The following is a 27,551-nucleotide window of genomic DNA, read 5'->3' on the forward strand; positions in this document are numbered from 1 at the left end:
TTTTGAAGTATATAATACAGTATTGTGAACTATAGTTACTGTGCTGGACATTACACCCCCAGCACTCTTTACTATTATAAGAAAGTTTGTACCCATTGGCCAACCTCTCCCCATCTCCTCCACCCCCAGTGCCTGACTACCATCATTCTACAGTTACCATATTTAGCTTGTTTTAGATTCTATATGTATTTTTTAGATTCTATATGTGTGATCATACAGTATTTGCTTTTCTCCTTCTGACTTATTTCTTTTTATTTTAAATTTTAGTCAACGTACAGTGCAATATTGGTTTCTGGAGTAGAATTCAGTGGTCCATCACTTACATACTACACCCAGTGTTCATCACAACAAGTTCTGTCTTTAATACTCATCACCCATCTAGCCCATGCCCCATTCACCTCCTTCCATCAACCCAGTTTGTTCTCTATCACTCAGAGTCTCTTAAGGTTTGTTTCCCTCTCTCCTTTTTTTCTTTTCCCCATCCCCATATGTTCATCTGTTTTCTTTCTTAAATTCCACATTTGAGTGAGATCATATATTTGCCTTTCGCTGTCTGACTTATCTCATTTAGCATAATAAACTCTAACTCCATCCATGTTATTGCAGATGGCAAGATTTCATTCTTTTTGATGGCTAATATTCCATTGTATATATACACCACATCTTTATTCATTCATCAGTCAACGGACATTTGTCTGGCTGTTGTTGATAATGTTGCTATAAACATTAGGGTGCATGTATTCCTTCAAATCCATATTTCTGTATCCTTTGGGTAAATATCCAATAGTGCAATTGTTGGATCATAGGGTAGTTCTATTTTTAACTTTTTGAGGAACATCCATACTGTTAGCCAGAGTGGTTGACCAGTTTGCAGTCCCACCAACGGTGCAAGACGGTCCCCCTTTCTCCACATCTACACCAACACCTCTTGTTTCTTGTGTTGTGAATTTTAGCCATTCTGACAGGTGTAAGGTGGTATCTCATCATGGTTTTGATTTGTATTTCCCTGATGATGAGTGACATTGAGCATCTTTTCATGTGTGTTAGCCATCTGGATATTTTGAAAAATGTCTTCTGCCCATTTATTAACTGGATTATTTGGGTTTTGGGTGTTGAGTTTGGTAAGTTCTTTAGAGTTTAGATGCTAACCCTTTATCTGATATGTCATTTGAAAATATCTTCTCCCGGGGCGCCTGGGTGGCTCAGTGGGTTAAAGCTTCTGCCTTCAGCTCGGGTCATGGTCCCAGGGTCCCGGGATTGAGCCCCGCATCGGGCTCTCTGCTCCGCAGACAACCTGCTTCCTCCTCTCTCTCTGCCTGCCTCTCTGCCTACTTGTGATCTCTGTCTGTCAAATAAATAAATACAATCTTAAAAAAAAAAAAAAGAAAGAAAGAAAATATCTTTTCCCATGCCATAGGCTGACTTTTAGCTTTACTGATTGTTTACTTCATTGTAGAGGGTTTTGTTTTGTTTTATCTTCATGAAGTCCCAATTTCTGCTTTTGTTTCGTTGTCTCCTGCAATGTATCTGGTAAGAAGTTGCTATGGCCAAGGTCAAAGAGGATTCTGCTGTGTTCTACTCTAGGATTTTGATGGTTTTCAGTCTCTCATTTAGGTCTTTCATCCATTTGAATTTATTTTTGTGCATGGTATAAGAAAGTGGTCCGGTTTCATCCTTCTGCATGTGGCTGTCCAGCTTTTCCAACACCATTGGTTGAATAGACTTTTTTCCATTAGATATTATTTCCTGTATTGTCAAAGATTACTTGACCATATAGCTGTGGGTCCAGTTCTGGGTTGTCTATTTTGTTGCATTGATCTATGAGCCTGTTTTTGTGCCAATACCACAATGTCTTGATGACTACAGCTTTGTAATATAGCCTGTAATCTGGAATTGTGATGCCTCCAGTTTTGTTTTTCTTTTCCAGAATTGCTTTGGCTATTCAGGGTCTTTCGTGGTCCTGTACACATTTTAGGGATTATTCTAGTTCTGTGAAAAATGCTGGTGGTGTTTTGATAGGAATTTCATTAAATGTGTAGATTGTTTTGGGTAGTACTGACATTTCAACAATGTTTGTTCTTCCAATCCATGAACATGGAAAGCTTTTTCACTTCTTTTTGTCCTCTTCATTTTTTCCCCTAAGTGTTCTACAGTTTCCACAGTACATAATTTTTACCTCTAATTAAGTTTATTCCTAGGTATCTTATTGTTTTTGGTGCAACTGCAAATGGGATTGATTCCTTGATTTATCTTTCTGCTGCTTTGATACTGTGTATAGAAATACAACACCTTTCTGCACACTGATTTTATATCCTGCAACTTCACTGAATTCATGAATTAGTTCTTCCAGTATTTTGGTGGAGTCTTTTGAGTTTTCTACATAAGAGTATCACATCGTCTGCAAATAGTGAAAGTTTGACTTCTTCCTTGCCGATCTGGATGCCTTTTATTTCTTTTTGTTGCCTGACTGCTGAGGATAAGACTTCCAGTACTATGTTCAATAGTAATGTTTATATTAGACATCCTTGTCTTACTTCTGACCATAGGGGAAATGCTCTCAGATCTTCACCATTAGTGATTATAGTAGTTGTGGATCTTTCATACATGGCCTCTATGATGTAGAAGTATGTTCCATCTATCCCTACTTTGTTGAGGGTTTTTATAAAAAACAATGTACTATGCTTTTTCGGTTATCTATTGACAGGATCCATGTGGTTCTTATACTTCTTTTATTAATGCAGTGTATCACATTGGGTTGACTTGTGAATACTGAACCACCCCTGCAGCCCAGGAATAAATCCCACTTGATCATGGAAAATAATTCTTTTAATGTACTGTTGAATTCAATTTGCTAGTATTTTAAGAATTTTTGCATCCATGTTCATCCAGGATATTGGCTTTTTACTCTCCTTTTTAGTGGGGTCTTGGTCTGGTTTTGGATCAAGGTAATGCCGGCTTCCTAAATGAGTTTGGAAGTTTCCCTCCATTTCTTTCTTTCTTTCTTTTTTTTTGAGAAGAAGAAGTATTAACTCTTTTTAAAATGTCTGGTAGAATTCCAATGGGAAACCATCTGGCCCAGGACTTTTCTTGTTGGGTGATTTTTTTTTTTTTAAAGACTTATTTACTTGAGAGTAGAAAGTAAAAGAAAGAAAGAGAGAGTGAGCATGAGCAGGGGGAGGGGCAGAGGGAAAGAGAGAAACAGACTCCCTGCTGACGTGGGAACTTAACTCGGGCCTTGATCTTAGAGCCCTGGGATTATGACCTGAGCCAAAGGCAGACACTTAACCAACTGAGCCACCCAAGCACTCCTGTTAGTTCGGAGATTTTTGATTATTGATTCGATTTCTTTGGTGTTTATGGGTCTGTTCAAATTTTCTATTTCTTCCTGTTTCAGTTTGGCAGTTTGTAAGTTTCTAGGAATGTGTCCATTTCTTCCAGGTTGCCCATCTATTGGCATATAATTTTTCATAGCATTCTCAGAATTGTTTATATTCCTGTGGATTTGGTTGTTATCCTTCCTCCTTCATTAGTGACTTGATTTATTTGGGTACTTTCTCTTTTCTTTTTGATAAGTCGGGCTAGGGGTTTATCAGTTTTATTAATTCTTTTGAAGAACAAGCTTTTAGTTTCATTAATTCTCTCTACTGTCTTTTTGTTTTCTATATTACTTATTTTGGCTCTAATATTTATTATTTCCTTTCTTCTGCTGGATTTAGGCTTTGAGATTTTTTTCTTGCTTCTTGAGATAGATTATATCAGTATTATACTTACCTCATAGGTCTATCTTTGCTATATCCCAAAGATTTGGGGCTGTCATATTTTCATTTCCATTTGTTTCCATGTATTTTTTTTAATTTCTTAATTTCTTGGTTAATCTCTTCATTCTTTAAGGATGTTCTTTTTTTTTTTTTTTTTAAGATTTTATTTATTTATTTGACAGAGAGAAATCACAAGTAGATGGAGAGGCAGGCAGAGAGAGAGAGAAAGGGAAGTGGGCTCCCTGCTGAGCAGAGAGCCCGATGCGGGACTCGATCCCAGGACCCTGAGATCATGACCTGAGCCGAAGGCAGCGGCTAACCCACTGAGCCACCCAGGCGCCCCTTTAAGGATGTTCTTTAACCTCTATGTATGTGAGGTCTTTCCCAATTTTTTTCTTGTGGTTGACTTCAAATTTCATAATGTTGTGGTCTGAAAATACAAATGGTATGATCTCAATCTTTTTGTACTTGTTGAGGGCTGATTTGTGACCCAGTATGTGATCCATTTTGGAGAATGTTCCATGTGCACTCAAAAAGAATGTGTACTCTGCTGCTTTAGGATGAAATGTTCTTAATATATCGATTAAGTCCATCTGGTCCAGTGTGTCATTCAAAGCCATTGTTTCCTTGTTGATTTTCTATTTAGATGATTTCTATTGAGATGCCCATTGCTATAAGTGGGGTGTTAAAGCACCCTACTGTTATTGTACTATTATCAATGAGTTTTTAATGTTTATTATTAATTGTTTTACATGTTTCAGTGTTTCTAAGATTGGGGCATAATATGTACAACTGTTATATCTTTTTGATGGACAGACCCCTTAATTATGATATAAATGCTTTTCTTCATCTCTTATTTCAGTCTTTGTCTTAAAGTCTAGCTTGTCCGGGGCGCCTGGGTGGCTCAGTGGGTTGAGCCGCTGCCTTCGGCTCAGGTCATGATCTCGGGGTCCTGGGATCGAGTCCCGCATCGGGCTCTCTGCTCTGCAGGGAGCCTGCTTCCTCCTCTCCCTCTCTCTGCCTGCCTGTGTGCCTGCTTGTGATCTCTGTCTGTCAAATAAATAAATAAAATCTTTAAAAAAAAAAAAAAGTCTAGCTTGTCTGATCTAAGTATGGCTACTCTGGCTTTCTTTTGATGTCCATTAGCATAATAGATGGCTCTCTACCCCCTCATTTTCAATCTGCAGGTCTAAAATGAATCTCTTGCAGGCAGCATATAGATGAATCTTGTTTTTTTTTTTAATCCATTCTGATACCTTTTGTCCTTTGATTAGAACATTCAGTCCATTTATATTCAGAGTGATTATTGAAAGTGATAAATTTAGTGCCATTGTGTTACCTGTAGAATTGGTATTTCTTATGATGTTCTCTGGTCCTATCTAGTTTTTGGTACTTTTTTCCCCCTCCACACAAAGAGTCCCCCTTAAAATTTCTTGCAGGGCTGGTTTCCTGCTCACAAACTTCTTTAGCTTTGGTTTGTCTGAGAAACTCTTTATCTCTCCTTCTACTCTGAAATGACAGCTTTGCTGGATAAAGAATCCTGGACTGGGGATGCCTGGGTGGCTCAGTGGGTTAAAGCCTCTGCCTTCGGCTTGGGTCATGATCCTGGGGTCCTGGGATCGAGAACTGCATCGCATTGGGGTCTCTGCTCGGCGGGGAGCCTGCTTCCTCCCTTCTCTCTGTCTGCCTCTCTGCCTACTTGTGATCTCTGTCTGTCAAATAAATAAATAAATAAATAAATAAATAAATAAAATCTTCAAAAAAAAAAAAAAGAATCCTTGACTGCATATTTTTCCCATTCAGCAAGTTAAATATTTCCTGCTATTTTCTTCTGGCCTGTTAAGTTTCTATGGACAGATCTGTTGCAAGTCTCACCTGTCTTCCTTTTTAGGTTAAGGACTTTTTTCCTTGCTGCTTTCAGGGTTCTTTCCTTGAATCTGTTTAGTTTGTCAATTTGGCTATGATAATTGCCTTGTGATGGTCAGTTTTTGTTGAATTTATTGGGAGTTCTCTGTGATTCTAGGATTTTGATGTCTGTCTTCTTCCCCAGATTAGGGAAGTTTTCAACTATAATTTGTTTAAGTAAACTTTCTGCCTTTTTTCTCTCCTCATCTGGGAATCCTATGAAAAGAATGTTCTATCTTAATAAGTCAGTGAGTCCCCTAGGTCTACCTTTGTGATCCATTATTTTTCTTTCTCTCTTCTTTTCAGCTTCATAATATTCTATAATTTCATCTTCTATATCACTGACTCACTCCTCTACTTCATCCATCCTCATTTTTATGGCCTTATGGCCTCCATTTGTGTTTACATCTCAGTTATAGCATTTTTAATTTTGGCCTGCCCAGATTTTAGTTCTTTTGTCTCTCAGCAAGGGACTCTCTAGTGTATTCTCTGCTTTTCACAGTCCAGCTAGTATCCTTATAATCATTGTTTTAAATCCTAGTTCAGACATCTTACTTATATGTGTATTGATTAACCCCTGGCCATGAGTTCCACTTCCCATTCTTTCTTTTGGGATGAATTTGTCCAGAAAAGAAGAAAGAGAAACAAAACAGAACAAAACAAAAAGCCAAAACCCAAAAAAACTAGATCTTGGGTGTGCTTTTGTCTGCTTGTTTAAAGAATCTAGATTCCCAAGTACTATATATATGTACATATGTATATGTGTGTGTACACACACACACACACACACATGTTTTCACATTTTTTTAATCCCTTCATCCATCCACATATACTTAGGTTGCTTCCAGGTCATGACTATTAGGAATAATGCTGCAATGAACATGGGAGTGCAGACACCTCTTTGACATTGTAGTTTCATTTCTTTTAGATATATACCCAAGAAGTGGGATTGCTGGACCATATGGTGGTTCTATTTATAATGTGTTGAGGAACTACCACACCGTTTTCCATAGTGACTGTTCTCAACTTACAATCCCATCAATAGTACACAAGGGTTCCCTTTGCTTTACATCCTCACCAGCACTGCTTATTTCTTCTCTTTTTGATAACCATTTTAATAGCTGTGAGGTAATAGCTCATTGTAGTTTTGATTTGCACTTCCTTCCTTAAAATTACATATGCAACTCCAAACATTGAGCCACCAGAGAAATCAAAGAAGGAATTAACTAGGAAAAGATGATGGCCAAATATTAGAAGAGTAAAAGAACACACAAATCAGCATTTTTAAAATTCAATATTCACAGAGTTATGTTTAGATGAGTGCAAAATGCATTTGGTCAACCACTTCATATTCAAATTTATGTGTGTGGAAGTAAATTTGATCCATCTGTTCCTGAATTATTTTCTCAAACCACCAACATTTTATTTTACAAGAACTGATTTCCAACAAGTCTTATGATATCCCTGACCTCCTGCCAAACTTACTCAAAAAGTCTGAAATATGGCTATTGTACTGAACGCTCTCAAATATGTTATTTTTTTTAATTAAGAGCAAAAAAACAGGCAACAAAGTATTTATCTGCTACATCACCATTCATGCTGAATGGCATGAACAAAAAGGAAAAAGATCAACATAATATCTATTTTTATCATATATATGTCCAGATACAGTATAATACAAATTATCTAGACAGAAAGCCTTGTGTAAGCTGTTTACACATATGCCAGGAGTTTAAAAGGGGAATGGATGACCCAGGACAAATTCATGTCCCCTCTGAAGAATGACTTAAATCATATACATCACCAGTGAAGTTTCTCCATCTACCCCATGGCTGCTCCTCTGTGTTTAGGTTTATCTTTTCCAGTCTACCTCTTCACTTTGTTATTAGGGTTGTCACAGGGACCTACCACTTCTCCAATTCTCCACCCAATGGGCATTGTCATTCTTTCCCATGGCATCACTGACCACCTAGATGCTCATGACTCCCAGACCTGTATCTTTGCTCTGCTTTCACTTCTAAAAGTGACAATTTCTGAATTCTTCCTACTTGGATCATCAATAAGTATCTCAAAATCAGCAATTCCATAAGTACTCAAATTATGAGCCAGAAATTGTAATAATATTTGGCTTCCTTTATTCTCTCCTGTCATTCCCCTCCCTCACCCAGTCATAAAGTCCAGTCTATTCTTTCTCTTAAACATCTCTCTAACCTTGTTCAAATAATTGTATTCTATCACAGCAATTATTGGAATACCTTCCCAGCTGAACTAGCTATATATCCAAATGGACTTTTACAATCTCCACACAACTGTCAGAATGATTTTTCTACAAAGGAAATCTAATCATGCCTTTTTCTGCTTAAAACCCATCAGTGGTTTCTCATCACTTTAGAATAAAGTCCAAACTTCCTAATATTATTACAAAACCCCAAATCATCCAACTCCTTCCTATCTAAAAATCCAAATTATCCAATGTCTTCACGCTTTTCTCTCTGAACCTAACACTGGGGTTCTATAGTTCAATATTTGAGTTTTGTTCAATTTCTAAAAATTTATGCTCTCTAACACCTCAGGACATTTCCACAATTTGTTTCTTCTGATTAAAATCTCTTCTCTCTAGTCCCACTCCACCCAGCTTCCTTGTCCCACCAACTTTCTCTACCCTACCTACCTTTGCTGGTCATGTCATCTTGGATGTCTTCTCCTCCAAGAAGTCTTTCTGGCTCTCTCAAAGCTAAGTTTGATACCCTTGAAATATGCTTCTACCACACTTTTTGCGTCCTTTATGACAGCCTTTATTTAGATCATTGTACTATGGTTGTTTCTTTGCCTGTCTCTTCCAATAGAGTTTAAATTCTCTAGAAGGGTTGGAGTCCATTTCCCAACAGGATGCCCTTCACCTATTATACATGCAATAAACAAGTGTTAATATTGGATGCATTTTAGATCCCTGGTGACAACCTTGCTAAAAAACACAATCTGTCATATAACTGATAAACTGCACTTAAATATGGGTTTTGATTTAATTTTCCTTTTATATCACCATTCATAGGAAAAAATGTTTAAAGACATAAGAATAAATATAAAGCTATTTTTCCTTCTGATACACACACACACACAAACACATACACGCACAGACACACACACAATTTTTTTCTGTTGTCCTATCTGAACTTGATGCTAAATATATTGAAGTATATCTAATTACAGTACTTTTTCCTCGAATAGTTCTTCCATGTGCCTACTATAAATAGTCATTGCTTTTTATACCATGAAATCCTCAAGTAAATTATATATGAGAAAAAAAAATTGAGAAATGGTGCGAAGGTTAAGATTTCCAGGACAGTAAAACACCAAGAGTTGAATACACAGATATTTAATTCTGTCAATCTTTAAAACTGAATGATTAAAGTATCTTTTTTTAAAAAATATTGCTCAGAATTTGAGGTAAATGTTTACAGATGGTCTACTGACAAAAGCCAACTTCTATGTTTTCCAAGACTTTTAAGACTTTTTCTACAAAAAGTTATGTAAAGTAGAGTAGAATTCTAAAGATAGTTCCACTGGCCTTTCTTTCCATTACTAACAGAAACAAATTATTATTAGTGATAGGATGCTCTCTCTTGTTTAAGCTATGAAAATATTATCATGTTGTTATAGGTACCCACATGTACTTAATGTGTACGATGACACTTTGTAACTTTAAGGAATATATATACAACTAAAAAAGGGACATTTGCCTTTTTTTATAGAACATTCTCATTAAAAGGAGATTGCTGTTTTACTTTATGTCATTTTACAATGGTCTACTCATAGTAGAATTACTCAGATAAAATTATTTTGAAATTCACAGTGGTATGTCTACATAGTTGAAACACAAAATAGTTTGGGAAAAAATTAAAGTGTTTTTCAATAGAAGATATCAAATAGCATGATTAAAAACTAAGCAGAATTAATGAGGCATTGTTGATTTTGGCAGTTAGTATAAAAAAAGAGGAAATATTCTATGAAGTGAAAAGACTACTAAATATACTAAATATTCCAAATACTGCTAAGCAGCTAATTCTTTTCGAACTCCAGTGCTACTCAGACCCAAGTTCTTAAGTTGCCTCAAAATGTTCTGTCATTACTGTTCAGAGTGCTTGGCCTCTGAATAATGTTTTCATGTTCACCTCAATCATTTCTCCTCATCTTACTTTTAAGGCACCTTGTTATGGAAATCATCTGGGGTATCTGCTAAAAGTATCTTTGTGATATCCTATGTGACCAAATAATGAAAATTTTAGTGTTTGAAATTGGTTAAGAGCTGAATTATTCAAATCCTAACTATTTTTAAGTTTATTAGGCCAAAATAATAAGGAGCACATTGTTGGGAAGATAATAAGTGTTAATTAAATAATGACTTGATTGATTGTCCACATTGCCTGAAACATCTGATAATTAATTTTAAATAAATCTAAAAAACTGATGCAAAAATAAAATATATAATTTATAATCAGTTCTTTAGGTAGTTCTATGAAAAGGAGATAGAAATTTTTAAAAATTGGATTTACTAAAACAAGTGTGGATGATTAAACTGATGTCAATCCCCACCCCCTCCTGAAAAAAAAATTAAGAAACATGCATTAAAGGAATCAATTTCTTTTCCTGGAGCAAATGTGTGAAATCTAACCTCCAAATAGGCAGAAAAATTTTACCAATGATTGAAAATCACAACTGATAAGATGATCTAACAGTTCTTTGGACCTCATGTAAGCTGGTAGGATAAAATGTTTTATAAGAGAAACTAAGTTTATAAAAATCAAGAATACTAATGAAAAGCAGACTTCTGAGGTTTTAAATGATCGGATTTTTCTGTTCTTTTGCTGTGTTTGGAAATGGCAGCAGAAATGATGAAATATAAGCATAATAGTAGTTTGGAAGATTTCTAACCCCTCTCACAAGACAATTACTGGTCAAGAGTTCTTAATAAACCAACATGATCCAATTTGTGTTTTCCTTGTCATCTCCTTCACTATTTCCACATAGACTACTTTGTGCCTGATTCTCACCTAAAAATGAACAATTTTGTAGGGGGCTCTGAGACATAAAAACCTATATGGTAATGAGGTTGTGTCTCTACTTCTATCAATTAAAAGTGGAAAGCTAGAAATAATATTGAAAGAACAATACAGCTGTGTGAATCTTGGCACAACAGGATGAAACTATTTCTGTTTGCTTCTTTTCCCCATGTCCCTTTCCAGTGCATATAAATTCATTGCTCTGGTGGTTTTAATTTGGGCACCAGTTTTGACTAAATCTAAGAGCTCAAAGAAAAACACAGCTGAAACCACTGCCTAGTGGCTTAACTCACAGCCCCAAATGATAGGCCTCCAACAGAGCCCAGCAGGCTTTCAGCAAAAAGGCTGCTGACTAGAGCTCATTTTGCAAAGTAGAGAGTTTGATAATAAGTCAGGAAAAGAGGCTTCACTATAGCTGTCTTAGATTTTGCACTGTTCTACTAAAAAGAAACAGTGAGTGTCCTCGTTCTCTACTCTATGTAAGAAATACATGATAGATTTCTCTGGCACTTTAGACCGACTGATTCTGTGCTAATAGAATGCTAAAACCACAAGGTAATGACACATACAAAATGAAGACCTGAGTTGTGCATGGCAATTTTTTTCACTCGCAAATGATTTATCTTATTCAGTCCTGAAGACTCATGGGTCAGTGACTGTTTTTGAACTAGTGGACCTAAAGCCATCCATAGAATTTCTGTCTTTAACTCTGTCTTTCTCTGTAAGGCACAGGCACAAATGATCTCCTCAACAGTTGTGATCTAAGAGTCTTTGGAAAGAAAGATGTTCTACCTTCAAATATGTTAGATACCAAAATAGAGAATCTGCTAAAAGGTGATCATTTAGATTTCACTGCTGTTTTCAGAGATTTGATGGTAAATTCCTTCTGAGACTGTCAAAGATAGCACCAATGTCCTTGTGATTAAATCTCTAGGGCACTTCAAAAAGAAAGCTATAAATAGCTTTCCTCTATTGCTACTCCTCTACAGAACAAAATTAATTTTTTTCCCCACAAATTAGTGCTAGGAAAATTTTAAAAGAAAAGTTGATTGCAAATACACTAAAGATCTAGGACAGTATCCCAGTTTTCTGCCAAAGCAGGTAACACCACTTATTAGACAAGGAGTGTAACATGTAACTGTTAAGATATGCTGAGCAAGTCTTCAATTTTATTGCTCTACTCCCACACAATCACCAAAATCTCTGGATTCTCTCTCTGTTCTCCTGCAGTGGCCCTCTGCCAGTGGCCAAATAGGACTTGTCAGCCTTTCACTCTGAAATGTCTCTGATCTCTGTAGGTTGCTCTGCAGGTCTTGATGCATTCTGTAATTTATCTTGCTTTTCTAGTTCTAATAAATGCTATCACTGACATGCTGTGAACTAGTACATACTACCCCAAGCAAAACCTCAAAGTTTAATATTAAAGCAGGTATTTTTGTTGTTGTTGTTCTGTTTATTTTCCTAGCTCTGTGACTATCCCTTATAATTTATATTGTCTCTTAGTAAACATCCTCTAACAGCCCAGACTCTCAATGGCTGTGTCCCTGGTCTTAATGCTTAGTTTTATGAAAGTTGGTTTTTACCACCTACTTATATGACCTTGCCAGCTTGTACTGTAATCTGAATTCCCAATCCTGGTCTTTAGGGCTGAATTGCCTCTCAGAACTCTATCTGCTGACATTGTTCAAGTTTAATCTTGAACAAAAACGCTGCCTCTACTACCCACTTCACACTCTGTAACCTTCTGCTTGTCCACATGTTAACTCATAATAGCACCCTCACTGCTTCTCTGATCAGTGTCAGACTCTGGTAATAGGTCATGCATTGATCACACAGCCTTGCTTAATTATCTTATTGTAGGCCCTTGACAAAATAAATACAAATTTTACCTTATTTAATCATACCTGTTTACTTGCCATTCATAAATCAGTACCTGTATTTTTCTAATAAAGTGAAACATAAAACAATTGCAAAGCTCAGAGGTAATTTCAAAGAAAAATATTTTAATGTAGAAGGTTTTTTTCCACATCATTTATCAATTTGGGTATGCTTTGCATACATTTCCTAGAGTGTGAGTCCCAGAACACATCTGACTGCAGTTTCAACCAGATTGTATTATAGCAGTCAAATATTTTCCCTTGACTAACTTTAAAAAGGAGAGAATCAAAAACATTCTCTCTGAATGTTCAGAGAAGCTTCCCATAGAGAAGGAAGTACATTCTGATTTTAAACAAAAACAAAAACCACAGCTAAGCCTTTCATAATCCAGCAACACACATGGGTTGGATGTGAAAATAAGCTATCTTTATCTGAATACTTTGAATTTTACTGAGGCACTTGATGGGAAAAGATGCAGCATTCACTTCAATACTATCTCAACAGGATAGAAAAAAAAATGGGGGAAAAACATGTGCATGAATGACACTTATTCTGCAATTTTCTGTACTCAATTTATTAGTGTTCCTGAAAAATGGGAAAGAATAATTTAGAAGTTGGCCAGTCTGTAAAGTCTATGCAATTATAGTCTTTACTCTCTTGTTAATAGATTAGTAGAAGAGGTAAAAAATCAACTTTTTGCAACATTTACTACGGCAGCTGGAATACTGTGGTTTAACGAGGGGAATTTTTCAGTACAGAACTACCCAGGGAAAAGTGGTAAGGTTCATAAGAGCTGGTCCTGGTTTTTCTTGGTAACTAAATATCATTACCACATGACCTGCAGTATTTCCATTGATGAACATTTTTAAAAATTAAAAAAAATTAGTTAAGACATTATTACTTTGTCTTCATGGCTTGTAAACTTATATGACCTCTGTTTTTCAGTTCAAACTTTGCTGTGAAGGCATATGAAATTCCTACAGATACATTAGATGAGTCTCACTGCCTCAGAAAACACATAGAAAAAATTTTTTAATAAAAAATTTGACTAGCATATAGGAGTGAATGTTGACAAAAAAATGACCTCTTCATATCTATTCCCACTCTTCAAATATATTCAAGCCATCCATTTTTGGATATAAGATGCATATGAAATAAGTCAGGTTTAGTGAAGACAGATGGTTAATATTTGTTGATTTGTTTAAAGTTTTTTTTATTTATTCATTTGACAAACAGAGATCACAAGTAGGCAGAGAGGCAGGCAGAGAGAGAGGAAGGGAAGCAGGCTCCCCGCTGAGCAGAGAGCCCGACTCAGGGCTCCATTCTGGGACCTGAGACCATAACTCAAGCCGAAGGCAGAGGCCTTAACCCACTGAGCCACCCAGGTGTCCCTGGATGGTTAATATTTTATAAAACTTTAAAAACTGTGATAATACAATAATTTATACTCTATTATATTTTTATTATATTTTTTAAAAATTATAAAGCATCAATTATAGATTGATGATTTTAATGATAAATTTGGTAGAAAAAGATTAAGTGACACACAAATTTTAGCAAAATATATAAAAACTTTACTTCGTCTTCTTTTTATTTATTTGTTTTTTTTCTTTTTGGTTCAGGGTAGTCCAGTAAAATAGTATGATCTCTCTTCCAGGATTTATTTTAAGGGATAGTTTTGAATAATTACAGTTTAATTATAATATGCTTATTATTTTATAATAAATAATTAATATAATTAATTAATTTATACAGGTGTCAATGACCTCTGCTCCTACAATCACTGCCTTTAGAAGGATCTGTCTATAAAAGCACTTAAATTGCTAAATATGGGGCAGAGGCAATAGTTTTTCAATTATTAATAAAAGTTATGGAAAGTGCTATAAGTTAATGGATAGAACACTTAATTACACATATCACAAAACACCTAACTGATAGGAAATTAAGAATCTTGGATTGATATTTACCCAGGTTTTTGTTAATGTAACATAAGCATTCAATTTATCATAGAAATAAACCTACACAGCAGAAAACTTGGTGGTGTCATGGTGTGGTGACCAACTAGAATATGGGGGTTATGCACAAAATTTTTCTAGATTTTAAAATTCTTTTCACTTGACTTTATAGCCATTTTCCTAAGTAGAGAAATATGTACTAGTTAGATCATCAAGTGACAATCTTAAATATCCCTACAAGGAGATGATCCAATAGAAACCTCAATGTGGACAGCAAAGAGACATTTAAAAGATGCCATTCCAATGTTCATTCCTGAACCTTCCTTTGGTAAAGACAGTAGGGATGAGAGAATCTGATTTTTCTTAATCTATTATTCCAACAAAGTCACAGGCAACTAACAGCTTAAAGCACAGTTTTTATGGCAACTGCGACAAAGAAGAAAAGCTATGGAAACTGAATTTATCACATTGCAGTTAAATGATGGAGGGTACACACTAGATCAAGTGGGTGCCACAGACCACGAAAGCAATTCAAAACTGATATTTATAATAAAACTCTGCAGATGCTTTAGTTGGCCAGAGCTCTCGTTCCATGCCAAATTGGTGAGATAAAATAAGAATCAGTGAAACAAACCTACAGTCTTAGCCACAAAAAGAAAGTATTAGGAAATCTCAATTTCCTTCCTCCTGTTTGAGCAGGCATATTTGGCTCTAACTCTCTCTTTTAATAGTTATGTTTAGACAATGCCAAAGGAATGCCTTGATAAATAAAATAATCTAGCTAGGGGTGTGTGTGTGTAAGAGTGAGACTTGTCATCACACACAATAGGATTGAATTTCACAAAAACACCATTATTGTCTGTGAATTCTATTGAACTGGACGATGACTGGCCCCACTACTTTCCTATGACACTCCCATATGAATAAAACAAATGTGAGATCATTGCAACAACACAGCAGAATCTTGCTTCGCTGCTTCAACCTGCAATTTTGTAAACTGGTTAATATGAAATTATTACATTTTAGGATTAGTTATTTCTGCTTTTGTATTTTGGTGTGAAATAACTGAAATCGCAAAATATGCAGTTTTTCTTATGTGCTAGTATTTTCAGTAAACTCAAATGATCATATAATCATATAACAAACACGTATGATTCCAATTCGTTGTCAGGTGACTAAAATAGACTAAATTTTTGTCAGCTAATTAGAACAAGCCTCAAATGAGTGAAGTGGGAAAAAAACCATATGTTTGAATTCTAAACAAAATGTAATTTATGTTTCTTTTTTTGATACTCCCCCAAAATTCAGAGTAGAGAAGAAATATAAGCTATTTTGGAGTCATGCAAAACAGGCTTGTAATGTAAAACAAAATTCTGTGTTTTTTTAAAAAGGACTTTTATCTGGCTAACCTAATCTGTTTAAGACAAATATTAATAAGAAAAATGAACCAAGAAGAATAAAAACCTTTTTCATTGACTTATACAACGAATGAAGTCTACACAGTTGCCTTGGAAAGACACTGTTTTAGTTTGTGTTTTAGTCATACAGCAGGAAAGCACAAGGCTGAATGACTAGATACCATTTTGTCCTTAAAGCAATAGGTTCTGAGTCCTGCGCTGAATTCTGAAAACTCCCAGGGAGTAAACAAAATATTAAGAAACACCACTGGTCGGAGTGCCTGAGTGGTACATTAGGTTAAGCCTCTGACTCTTGGTCTCAGCTCAGGTTGTGACCTCAGGGTCTGAGATGGAGCCCAGGGTAATCTCCAGCTCAGGGTGGAGTCTTCTTGAGCTTCTCTCTCCCTCTACTTCAGTTCCCTCCCCTCTGTATTCTCTAAAAGAAATAAACAGATTAAAAAAAAAAAAAAAGAAAGAAAGAAAGAAAAAGAAAAGGAAAGGAAAGAAACACCACTGGCATTTAACAATCCAATGGATCATAATACATGCATTGTTGAAATGGATCATATTTGACATTTACTTAAAAGATGATAGCAAAAGATTTTGCATTGATAGAATTGCTCAACTTAGTATAGTCACAGCTATCTGATAATCACCCAGATACTTCCAGTGATTCTATCAAACAATTGTGATTGCTGTCCTCAGCCAATAATTTGTTTGCCTACCCCTATAAAGGGAGGGTAAGTTTATTAGAAGGTTTCATAACTTCTAAAAATCTAGTACTCAAAACATTAAATTAGAATGAATAATCACTATTATTCATTCTAGCTGCTTATCTATCCATACCCATATCCATACACTATTCATTCTAGCTGCTTATCTATTTTTTATTTTTTAGATTTATTTAATTAATTTATTTGCTGTTTGTCTATTTTGGTCTCTTGCTATATGAAATACCACTGTGACCTTACATAGAAATTTTACTACATATATGTGTTTCTATGTATCCACATGATACACATAGTTTTTCATTATGAAAGTAACGCAGGTTCACTAGAATAAGAATCAGTGCAGATAGAGAGACAGAACGAGTTACTGAATCATCGAGAGGTACCACAGTTACAATACTGACTATATCCTATGAATACACAGGCATTTCCCTATCGCCTCTCTCCAGATAGTTTATCTATACTTCATGAAATAAAAGTTACATATGTATAGTTTTGAAATCCTTTCAATCTACACAGTATATGTTTTCATGTCAGTAAATGCAGATCTGTATCACTGTCTTCAGGCAGTTATTCTTTGATGAACTCATTCAGTTTTCGGACCACGGACTCAGTCTCTCAGCTTTGGCACTCATCTAAGAGGCAGGAAAGGGTAACTGGGCCAGTAAGTCAAGAGGCGGGGAGACCCACCCTCCCCACACACCATGGCGGCTAAAGTGGGGGAGGCAGCGGGAGGCAGGCTCTGGAGCCGGCGCACCCACACAAGTCAGCAGCGGCTGTGCTTTTCCCCAGTACCCCCCACTCTCTTCACCCTTACCCGCAGTGCCCACGCCCATTCTGGCTCCAGGAGATGGACAGGAAAAGTTTGAAACTGAAGTAATCACAACGGATAGCTCGCTTCCGGGTGGCCTCCCCAAACACGCGCGGACAATTTTGTACGGGAGGCATTCTTCCTGATTCAGTCTAGAGATCGGCGGCAAAAGAGCTTAGTGGAAAAACTGGCATTTTCACCCTCTGGTGGATCTGAGCGAAGGTCAAGTTCTGCTTACCTTGGAAAAGCGCGGGCTCTTCTCTGTGGCCCTGCAGGCGTCGAGAGCGCCGCGTGCGCCGCATCTGGGACGGTAGAGGCCGGCACACCGCGGCAGGTTTGTTGTGCGCGTGCTCCCACACTCCAGGCTCACTGGGGAAGACGCAAACACCTGTCCATCTGAGCGGGAGGCCCTCCATAGGCGGCCCGACCCAGAACCGCTTCTCCCCGAGGGGATTCCTGAGGCCGCTCACCGGGAGAACACAGTGGGTCTCCACCGTTTCTGTGCCACAGAAAACACAGCGAAGACGGATGGTGAAGCCCCTTCATTCCTCACAAACTACTAACCACACCCCAAACCCCACCGGGCGGGCTGGGGTGCGTCGGAGCATGCGCAGCTGGTGCAACGCGCCAGGAAGTACCTCCCGGGAACCCGTTGGTCCTGGGCCTGTGAGGAGGCTGAGGAAGCGAACAGATCGGTATTAATAGTCCATTGCCAGAGGTTGCAGGCTGGAAAACGACTTGCACAACGTCAGCCCGGGCCCTGCCGGCTCCTCAGCACGGGAGTGTCAGCCAGGCTCTACGTCTGTATGCTCAACAGGCACCACTGCGTGCCCACCCCCCCAGTAACAGCCCCCCTTCCCCAAACACGCACGCACACAGCTACGGAGACACGGCCCTGGAGAGGTTCATGTGCGTCCATGCCTGGGCCGACCCTGGAAAGGTTCGAGGCAGGGTGGAAATCATCCCGAAGAAATTCAGTTTAATGGCTGGAATGTGTGGGTGGTGGCGCTGGAGCGAACCAAGGCGCCGTTGCTGTCCATGCTCATGCTAAACCTGGAGTGCAGACTCATCTTCCAGGTTGTAGGGAGGCAGGTGCTGACGACCCGTTCCAGAAAGTTGCCCCCGGACCTGTGCATACTCATGTGCAATGCGAAGCTAGAAAACAGCCAGAGAGTTGTTTCTGAAATGTTCTGCGGGAAGCCTGCAGTGGCAGCTCCAGGGGATTTGACTGACCTGCTGACTCTCAAGCCCTCCGGCTGCATTGTGGAGCGGAGACACACACCTGTGCAGGACATCTGGGTTCTTCTGGTGGGAGACCCTCCAAGATCCCACCCAGATAAGAGCTTTAGACAGAGCCCATGTTGAGGCATGTTTCTTTGGATGTGAATTTAGTGCCAAAATTCCTACGCGGTGCAAAGTCTAGGACTTTTTTCTTAAACTTGACCAAATTTATTGCCACTGAGCACAGCTCAATATCCTGCCTTCAGTATTAAATATGCCACTCTGGAATAAAATGTTTACCTTCCCACTGAAGCAAACATTAGGATAAAGTGCAAGAAGGTTAAACGCAACCTTCTGTAGGAAAACCAGGTTAGTGTTCCGACCTCTCTCCTGTGTTCCCCGAGATTAGCAGCTACCATTGTGACAACCAGCACCAGACTGCCTCCTCACAGGGACTGGAGGGCCAGTCAGCCCTGCCCAGCCTAGGGCAGGGTTTCTTACAGTTGCTGGCTGGAGTAACTGCAAAGCCTGTGAACATTTTAAAAGATAGCAGACTAAGTTTCTACATGTCTGGATGTTTCAGGAGAGTTGAAGTCAGATGGCTTTGGCAATATAGGATAGCTTTGTGATTTGCAAGTTTGAACGATCAACCCTTCCCCTGTCAGGGGACCCAAATGGAAATCCACATTGACCACTTCCAGTAGTTGCGATGCTGCAGTAGTTCTTGGGACCTGGCAGTCAGGGATTGCACCACATCTGGCTGCAGTTTGGTTGGAGAAGAGCATCTCCAAGTCCCATTTTTTTTTCCTTTTTTAAGTAGGCTCCATGCCCAGGGTGAAGCCCAACTTGGGGCTTGAGCTCATGACCCTGAGATCAAGACCTGAGCTGAGATCAAGAGTGGGACAATTAACTGACTGAGCCACACAGGTTCCCCTTCAAGTCCCATTTTTTGAAATGTAGAGAAATCCAGCCTCTGCAGTACAGATAAGAGAGAGAGAGATGTTTTAAGGAAGTCAACTAAACATTTAAATGTTAAAAAAAAATGTCAAGATCCATGTAGAGTATGAAAGAAACTCAGCCTAGAGGTCCTTCACCCATTGAAGGGCAATACATGAGTACCTCTTACTCCTCTCTCCTCCCCCTCACATTTCCTTTTTAAAGAGATAGCCTACACATTTCCCTAGGTTTGTTATAAGAAATATTTCTGACAAAGTAACATTCTTTACAGGGGCATATGGAAAAGAGGGTGCTGCCAGAGTGATAGGACAGAATGGAAAAGGAGCTTTGTTCAGCTTAGTGCCCAGCTTGGGAAAATTTGACAAGCTACAGTGAGCAGACTGGCAACAAAATTCACAAAGGAGATTGTTTAGGCCTTAAAACTGTGAGGTTGATGACACCAACAGTTGGTTCAAGAGCCATTTCCCTGATTTCCTTTCTGGATTACTGGAAGGAGGGCAATTTGGAATTTCAAGAGATATGCCTTTTTTTTTTTAAGGGCTTTTTAAAATTTTTTTTTATTTTTTATTTTTTTAAAGATTTTTTATTTATTTATTTGACAGAGAGAAATCACAAGTAGACGGAGAGGCAGGTAGAGAGAGAGAGAGAGGGAAGCAGGCTCCCTGCTGAGCAGAGAGCCCGATGTGGGACTCTATCCCAGGACCCTGAGATCATGACCTGAGCCAAAGGTAGAAGCCTTAACCCACTGAGCCACCCAGGCGCCCTAATGCTTTTTTTTTAAACTTAGGGAAAAGATTATCTCAAAAGAAAACCATCTCCTTCTGCCACCTTTCCCTAAGCCACAGAGATTAAACAAACATAAGGCAGGGCACCTGGGTAGCCAGGCATCTGCCTTTGACTCAGGTCATGATCCTGTGGTCCTGGGATCAAGCCACACACAGGGCTCCTTGCTTAGCGGGGAGTCTGCTTCTCCCTTTCCCTCTGCCTGCCACTCCCACTGTTTGTGCTCTCTGTCTCTCTGTCAAATAAATAAAGTCTTTAAAAAAAGAAGGAGATTATTTAATTATTTTTATCAAATTGCCAAAAATGTTAATATGCATATTATAAAGAAGAAATCATCTTTCTAATGAAATATTTCTACTTCTTTTGCAGAAATAGATGACAAGAAGGTGACCAACACCCAAGCCGAAGTAAGTTTTCTTATATTTTGTATAAATAAGCATTCAAATCAATTAGAAACATAATTAGGTAGGCTTAATGTTTTATTAAATACATCAGAACAACTGATATAAAAACTACTTTGCTTTTCCTGACTGAAGAAACAGTAAAATGGGGTTGTTAATTCTCTGCCTCTGTGCTACTTTTGTTCTCGACCTATGAAATGTCAACCCCTGAAAAACCTTGTAAAATAAACCTTTGCTTTATGTGACAAGATAATAGTATTGATATTTTTAATTTAGTGACTAGTTGTTTATGACCAACTACAGGCTAGCGCCTGCCAATGTTGGAGTCCTAGAGCAAGAAAATGGGGAGCAGGTGCCTCTTAAAGTGTCTTCTGGTATGTGAAGCCAAGAGAAGACCTTGAGGCTAGAGGTTAACATACACATGGGGGAGTTCAGATGGAAAATAGGAACCAGGGGAAGCTTGTGGAGCTGATAACATAAAATATATTAGATACAAGGAAGTGAGTAAATTATGCTCAAAAATAGAACAACTATTGACCAGTCTGCAGACATATGAGTCAATTCCGTGGCTGTATTAGTTGGGCATAGAGCAATACCCAGAGGAAAATGTAGAAAGAACAAAATACCAAATAGTATCTCTTGAGATTTTCTAAAAATTTAATGAGATTGTGTATGTGAAAATGCCTTGACAACTGAACTCTTACATACATATAAAGCAGTTTTTATTGCTTGATGAGTTTTACTATGTGGTACTAAACAAACTTTTCTGTAGGATTAATTTTCTACTTGATATTTGAGTGTGTATGTGGAAATAAACTGTGAGAAATCCAAAAAGTTATTACTTTTTGAAATCAACCAGATGAGACTGAATACAGTAAAGGGATGCCAGAAATATCAATTATCCACACGTTGAACATTAACATAGTGTCACTCTGTCTATACCTGTGCATAATGAACTGCTGGTACTGAAACATTCTGTCTTGGAGAAATTTGCTTGTACTATTTGTTTGGCTGATATAGATTTAACAACTATTGGTTGAATTTTTTTTTTTTTACTTTTTAATGTATTGTTTTTGCATCAAGCAAGTGTATCTTGATGATACTTTCAAGGGCAAATAACCTTTAGTGTGTATAAGGGAAGGTACCTTAAATTCTATGTACTGTCAATGAAGCAGTTTCTAGTTTTTCCTAGAATAATTCCCAAAAAAAGTCTTGTAAATATTTATTCCTAACCTTTTCAAAGCAAAAATGATCCAGACATGAAAGCTCATTGATTAAGACCACTGCCTTTGCCACATTGAAATATAAATCAATACACTATGAAAAAGGAAACTTTGACATAATCTGATTGGGATGTAGACCACATATATGTATTTTATCATAATAAATAATATTATTTATATATTCATATATATATGATTAGTTTGTGGTTTTAACCATGACATGTGTTTTTTGTTCCAATTTTTGTGATTTTTATTGCAAAAATTCTCTCATCAATCATTCAACCCTGATCTAGTGTATGTAGGTGAGAGTATTACACACCAGTTTTGTTAGGAAAAGACTTATTTATCTGTTGAAAATAGAAGAGAATATTATCTCAACATTGTAATTCCAAGTAAATGTAGATGTTAACTTGAACGTATCAATTCCAGAAGTTTATAATTGATATTACATACCAAAGCTCTCATTATCTAACCAGAACCACTCAAAACTCCTATGAGCAGGTATAGCTATCCCATGGACATAGCTTTTGGAGTGTACATTGCTCTGGAGTTGTGTTTTTTTTTTTCCTCAAAAGAGATTGGTGTCTCTTTTTTTCTTTCTTTTAAAAATAAATGAATGATACTAGGTGACAAAAAAGAGTAATTTCAAGACTGCAATGAAGAGTTTTATGATAAAATCGCTTTATATATCTCTTAAAACTGTGCTGTCAGTGAACATGTCTGTAATTTCTCATTGATTTGAGTTATATATCATAATAGGGAGAATCAGAAAGCTATTTGAAATATGGCACAGTGTTTATTTCCCTCACAGGGCTAATTTTTATTCAAATAATGCTTTTCCTCTTTGCTCTTTGTCCACAGTCACAAAATGCATCCCCAAAGCAAAGGAAGCAGAGCGTGTACACACCACCAGCCATGAAAGGTACTGTTCAGGTACTGTTTCGGGTTGCTGTGAGTGTTGAATTCATGGCTGGCAGTCTGCCTGTTTTCTTGACCAAATGCTTGATTATAAGCTGATCTAGTCTGAGCTCTACAACTTAATAATGAGACTTTTGATAAGATATTTTATCCACTTATAACTTAAGTTTCATCAAGAGTAAAAAGGGTAGCTAAAGAAGGAATAAGTAGAGATGTCTCAGAATTTCAGTCTGGAAATTTTCATTTTCCGAGATAATGACAAAGATTTTTCTTTTACTCTTCCTCACATATTTTCTTGAAGGGATCTTTGCAGAATCCCTAATTACTCTTGTCCATGGTGCCAGACCATTGCTATTTTTTTTATTAGTGAAGTAGAATAACTTGAATTGGGGGCAAATTTAATGTAAAGTGTTGCCTCCTTGCCTTGTGTCAAGAGTAGTTCTAAGAAACCCAATCAGCCAGCTACTTAGCTGTTTATATAACAGCTATTCAAATAACAACTAAAAATGCCAGCTCAGATCTTGGCACTTTCCCAGATTTCTCCCCCAAAACTAGAACTGCTAAAAGAATATCTAAGTATGTTAGAACTTTGACTGACACCAGATCCAGGGAAAGCCTCTTTTCTTTCTCACACAAAAATGTTCCTGACATGAGGCAGAGTGTGCTCGGTCCAGCAGCTCCTGTTCCAGTCTGTCGCTTGGGCCGTTGGCCCAGTGGCTCATCAAGCTCAGTTTCAACCACAGGAGAGGCCAGATGAGCAGTTTCCTCTGGAGTCTGGAGAGATGTCTACATTGGGAGTGAAATTTTCCACTCTGTGTTCTCTCTAGATGTGAGGCTTTTTCCAGGGAGGTAGAATATAAATGGACACATTAATAACTGCTTTTGGTAAACTTCCTTCCTGTGTAGCTATAAAATACCATGTTTGTTTGTTTGTAAGACTGCAGTAAATAATACGGTTATCAGTATTGCACTTTATTCCAGGGTAATTATTGAGAGTATCAGGCTTCCCTCTCCAAGGATAAATATCATTATTTGAAGATATATTTCCTATTGCAAGCTATCTTGTATTTTTAAGACACAACAGTTTTGGCATGAATGGGAAAGAGTAAAAGATATATGTTCACTATTTAATGATTTCCTCTGTTCTATTTTAGGATGGCTTAACTAAATAAAGTAATACTGTTCTCCTGTCCTCAGAGGATAATAATATTATTTTTAAAGGAAATTCTTAAAATGAAAGCCCCAAGGGCTTTCATTATATTTAGCTCTCAAATATCATAAGAATGTGGGATCCTAACATTTAGGGAAGTTAGTCATATTGCATATTTTAACATGTGACCTTACTTTACTACTGTCTGTCCCTCCAAGATGGCCATTCAGTGACAGTCATTTTGGTCATGAGTTAAAGGCTTGGGAAAGCACAGTAATTCTTTCAAGAGGCTACCAGGGTGTTATTACAAGCCACTTAGGCCCTCATTTATAACCAGTAAATACCCGGATAAATCTCCGGCTTCTGATATATTAAAAAAAAAAAAAAAAGGGTGGGAAGAGAAAAAAAAAGCCAAATCCACATGTTTTATTCAGTCTACCTGTCCCCAAGAGCTAGAAATGAATATTTCAGACAAAATTAAGCTATGGTAACATATGGTGCATTGTGAGCACATTAAGAAGCTTCAATCATAAGAAAGATTAATTAGCATAGGAAATGTTATTGAGATGCTAAATACAATAATACAATTGCTCTGAAATGTGTAATTCTTCAAATTGCAGTGGAACATCATTATACATTATTGAGTATAAAAAAAAAGTTTGCTGGGAGAGCAAAGCCTCAGCAGATGTGATTAACTAGTTCTAAAAAAATTACTCTGACAAAAAGGCCAACTAGGACTTCATGAAAGACCCAGCAAATAACTGGTTAGTAAAACAAAGCAAAATACAACAAAACAAACAAAACAAAAACAAACTGGCCAAATTCCTTCCTTCTCCCTTCGTTTGCTCAATTGTGAGGAATTACCAGGTACAGAGACCAAAGTGGCAGGAAGGGAGAGATGCTACATACCACCTATTTCTATTTCAATTAATGCATGGACAGATTAGTCTCCTCTCTCCTAAGTGCATTTAATTTTTCTCTTTCAGTAACAGTGGTACTTGTGTCTCTACCAGGTTTCAGGAAACAGAGACATGTCCAGGTCTACTTATCCAAATGCTTCTGTTTTTCTAGTTTTAATTTTTCCCATTCCCCTTCCCTCTGGTCAAAGAGGAAAATATGATTTGGTAAATTAATTACCATCCAGAATGGTGCATCATTTGGGCTGAGTTCTTAAGAGATCATCTCAAGGACCACGGGAATCATTGGGTGGTTGCCTTTTAGGGCCTGGTACTTGGATCAATTAGTTTGTGGCCAAGGTGGCAGCACCATCTGATACAAATATGGCAATGTAAAAAGAAGAATCTTTATATGGCTCTCTTCCTTCAGAGGTGTTTCATGGTTTGTCCAGCACATTTATTCTTAGAATGTAATAACAGATTTAGTACTTGGTCTGGCTGTCTTTCTATTCATAACATTATAGATATTCAATGTGTTCAAGGAGCTTAAATGTTAACTAGTCAAGTGATGACTGAATTTTTTCCACTGCATCTAAACTCAGGGTATTATGCTGGCTATGTCCTCTTGAGGATTCCAGTATATTAGGCCTAGGGTAGAGACAGATAATCAAAAGTTCCAAGTGATTCTGCTGCAGCAAGTCCAAAGATTGACCAGACTCAAATATCCAATCACCTACCTAACATGTCTCATGGAGATCAAAGAGATAATGAGATCAAAATTAATATGTTCACGACTGACTTTTGAATCTTCTCAGCATCAAATCAGTTTGTCTTGCACTGTTTCCCTTCTCAGCAAGTGGAATATCCATCTGCTTAAGTGAATATTGCTGAGTTCTGAGAGCTTCCAGGGATCCTCCCTCTCCTTCACTCTCTTCAATAGTAGAAAACTAGCTCTTATAGGTTTCCCCCATTGATATCTCTTATCTCTTCCATCCTCTCTCTTCTCTCCCACCTTCTGTCTTCTCTTATCTCTGATATCACAACCATATTTCAAATCACAATCATCTCTTTGCCAGGATATACAGGCAATAAAGCAATATACACTGCAATAAAGCAAATCAAATGAATTTTTGTATTCTCCAGTGCATATAAAAGCTATGCTTACACTACAGTGTAGTCTATTAAGTGCACAATAGAATTATGTCTAAACAAATAATGTATAGGCCTTCATTTGAAAATGCTTTATTGCTAAAAATTACTAACCATTGTCTCAGTTTTCAGCAAGCCATAGTCTTTTTCTGGTGGAGGATCTTACCTCCATATTGATGGCTGCTAACTGATCAGGGTGGTGGTTGCCAAAGGCTGGGGTGGCTGTGACAATTTTTTTTTTTCTAAGATTTTTATTTTTTTATTTTAGAGAGAGAGAGCATGCAAGTGAATATGAGCAGGGAGACTGAGAGGAAGACACAGAGGGAGAGGGAGAGAGAAAATTTTTAACAGGCTCCCTCCTGAGGATGGAGCCCATCTCAGGGGCTTGATCTCACAACCCCGAGTTCATGACCTGAGCCAAAATCAAGAGTCAGCCAGCTGACCTACCTAGGCTCCCTTGTGGCAACTTCTTTTTTTTTTTTTTTTAATTTTTTTTTAAAAGATTTTATTTATTTATTTGACAGATAGAGATCACAAGTAGGCAGAGAGAGAGGGAGAAGCAGGCTTCCTGCTGAGCAGAGAGCCCAATGTGGCGCTCGATTCCAGGACCCTGGGATCAGACCTGAGCCGAAGGTAGAGGCTTTAACCCACTGAGCCACCCAGGTGCCCCGGCAACTTCTGTAAAGCAACCAACAATGAAGTTTGCCACATCAGTGGATTCTTCCTTTCACAAATGATTTCTCTGTAGCATGCATTGCTGTTTGAAAGCATTTTACCCACAACAGAACTTCTTTCAAACTTGAAGTCAGTCCTTTCAAACCCTGCCACTGTTTTATCAACTAAGTTTAATGTAATATTCTAAATACTTTGTTGTCATTTCAACACTCTTTATGGCATCTTCATCAGGAATCGATTCCATCTCAAGAAACTACTTTTTTTGCTCATCCATAAGAAGCAACTCCTCATTTGTTAAGGTTTTATCATGAGATTACAGCAAGTCAATCATATCTTCAGGTTCCACTTCTAGTTAGTTCTCTCGCTGTTTCTACCACATCTGCAGTTACTTCCTCCACTGAAGTCTTGAGCCCCTCAAAGTCATCAATGAGGATTGGAATCAACTTCTTCCAAACTCCTGTTAATGTTGATATTTTGACCTCTTCCCATGAATCATGAATGTTCTCAGTAGACCTAGAATAATGGATCCTTTCCAGAAAGTTTTGATTTGCTTTCCTCATATCTATCAGAGGAATCATTATTTATGGGAGCTATAGCTTTATTAAATGTATTTCTTAATTAATAAGGCACAGAATTCAAAATTACTCCTTGACCCATGAGCTACAGAAAGGATATTGTGTTTACAG

General features: G+C 37.6%; 1 protein-coding gene across 6 annotated transcripts in view; it reads left to right on the forward strand.

The window, feature by feature from the left end:
- The window catches only part of PPP1R1C (protein phosphatase 1 regulatory inhibitor subunit 1C), a 124,589-nt gene that overhangs the window by 38,600 nt on the left and 58,438 nt on the right, over window positions 1–27,551 (forward strand). For 3 of the 6 annotated variants that reach the window (XM_044242479.1, XM_044242480.1, XM_044242481.1), the window contains exons 3-4: window positions 20,823–20,860; window positions 22,939–23,010. In XM_044242479.1, coding sequence (XP_044098414.1) covers window positions 20,823–20,860; window positions 22,939–23,010 — 110 coding nt within the window. The remainder of the gene's footprint in view (window positions 1–20,822; window positions 20,861–22,938; window positions 23,011–27,551) is intronic. The other 3 variants (XM_044242477.1, XM_044242478.1, XM_044242476.1) reach the window with 1 other exon arrangement.

Source organism: Neovison vison, chromosome 3 (genome assembly GCF_020171115.1).
Source record: "Neovison vison isolate M4711 chromosome 3, ASM_NN_V1, whole genome shotgun sequence".
Taxonomy (NCBI): domain Eukaryota; kingdom Metazoa; phylum Chordata; class Mammalia; order Carnivora; family Mustelidae; genus Neogale; species Neogale vison.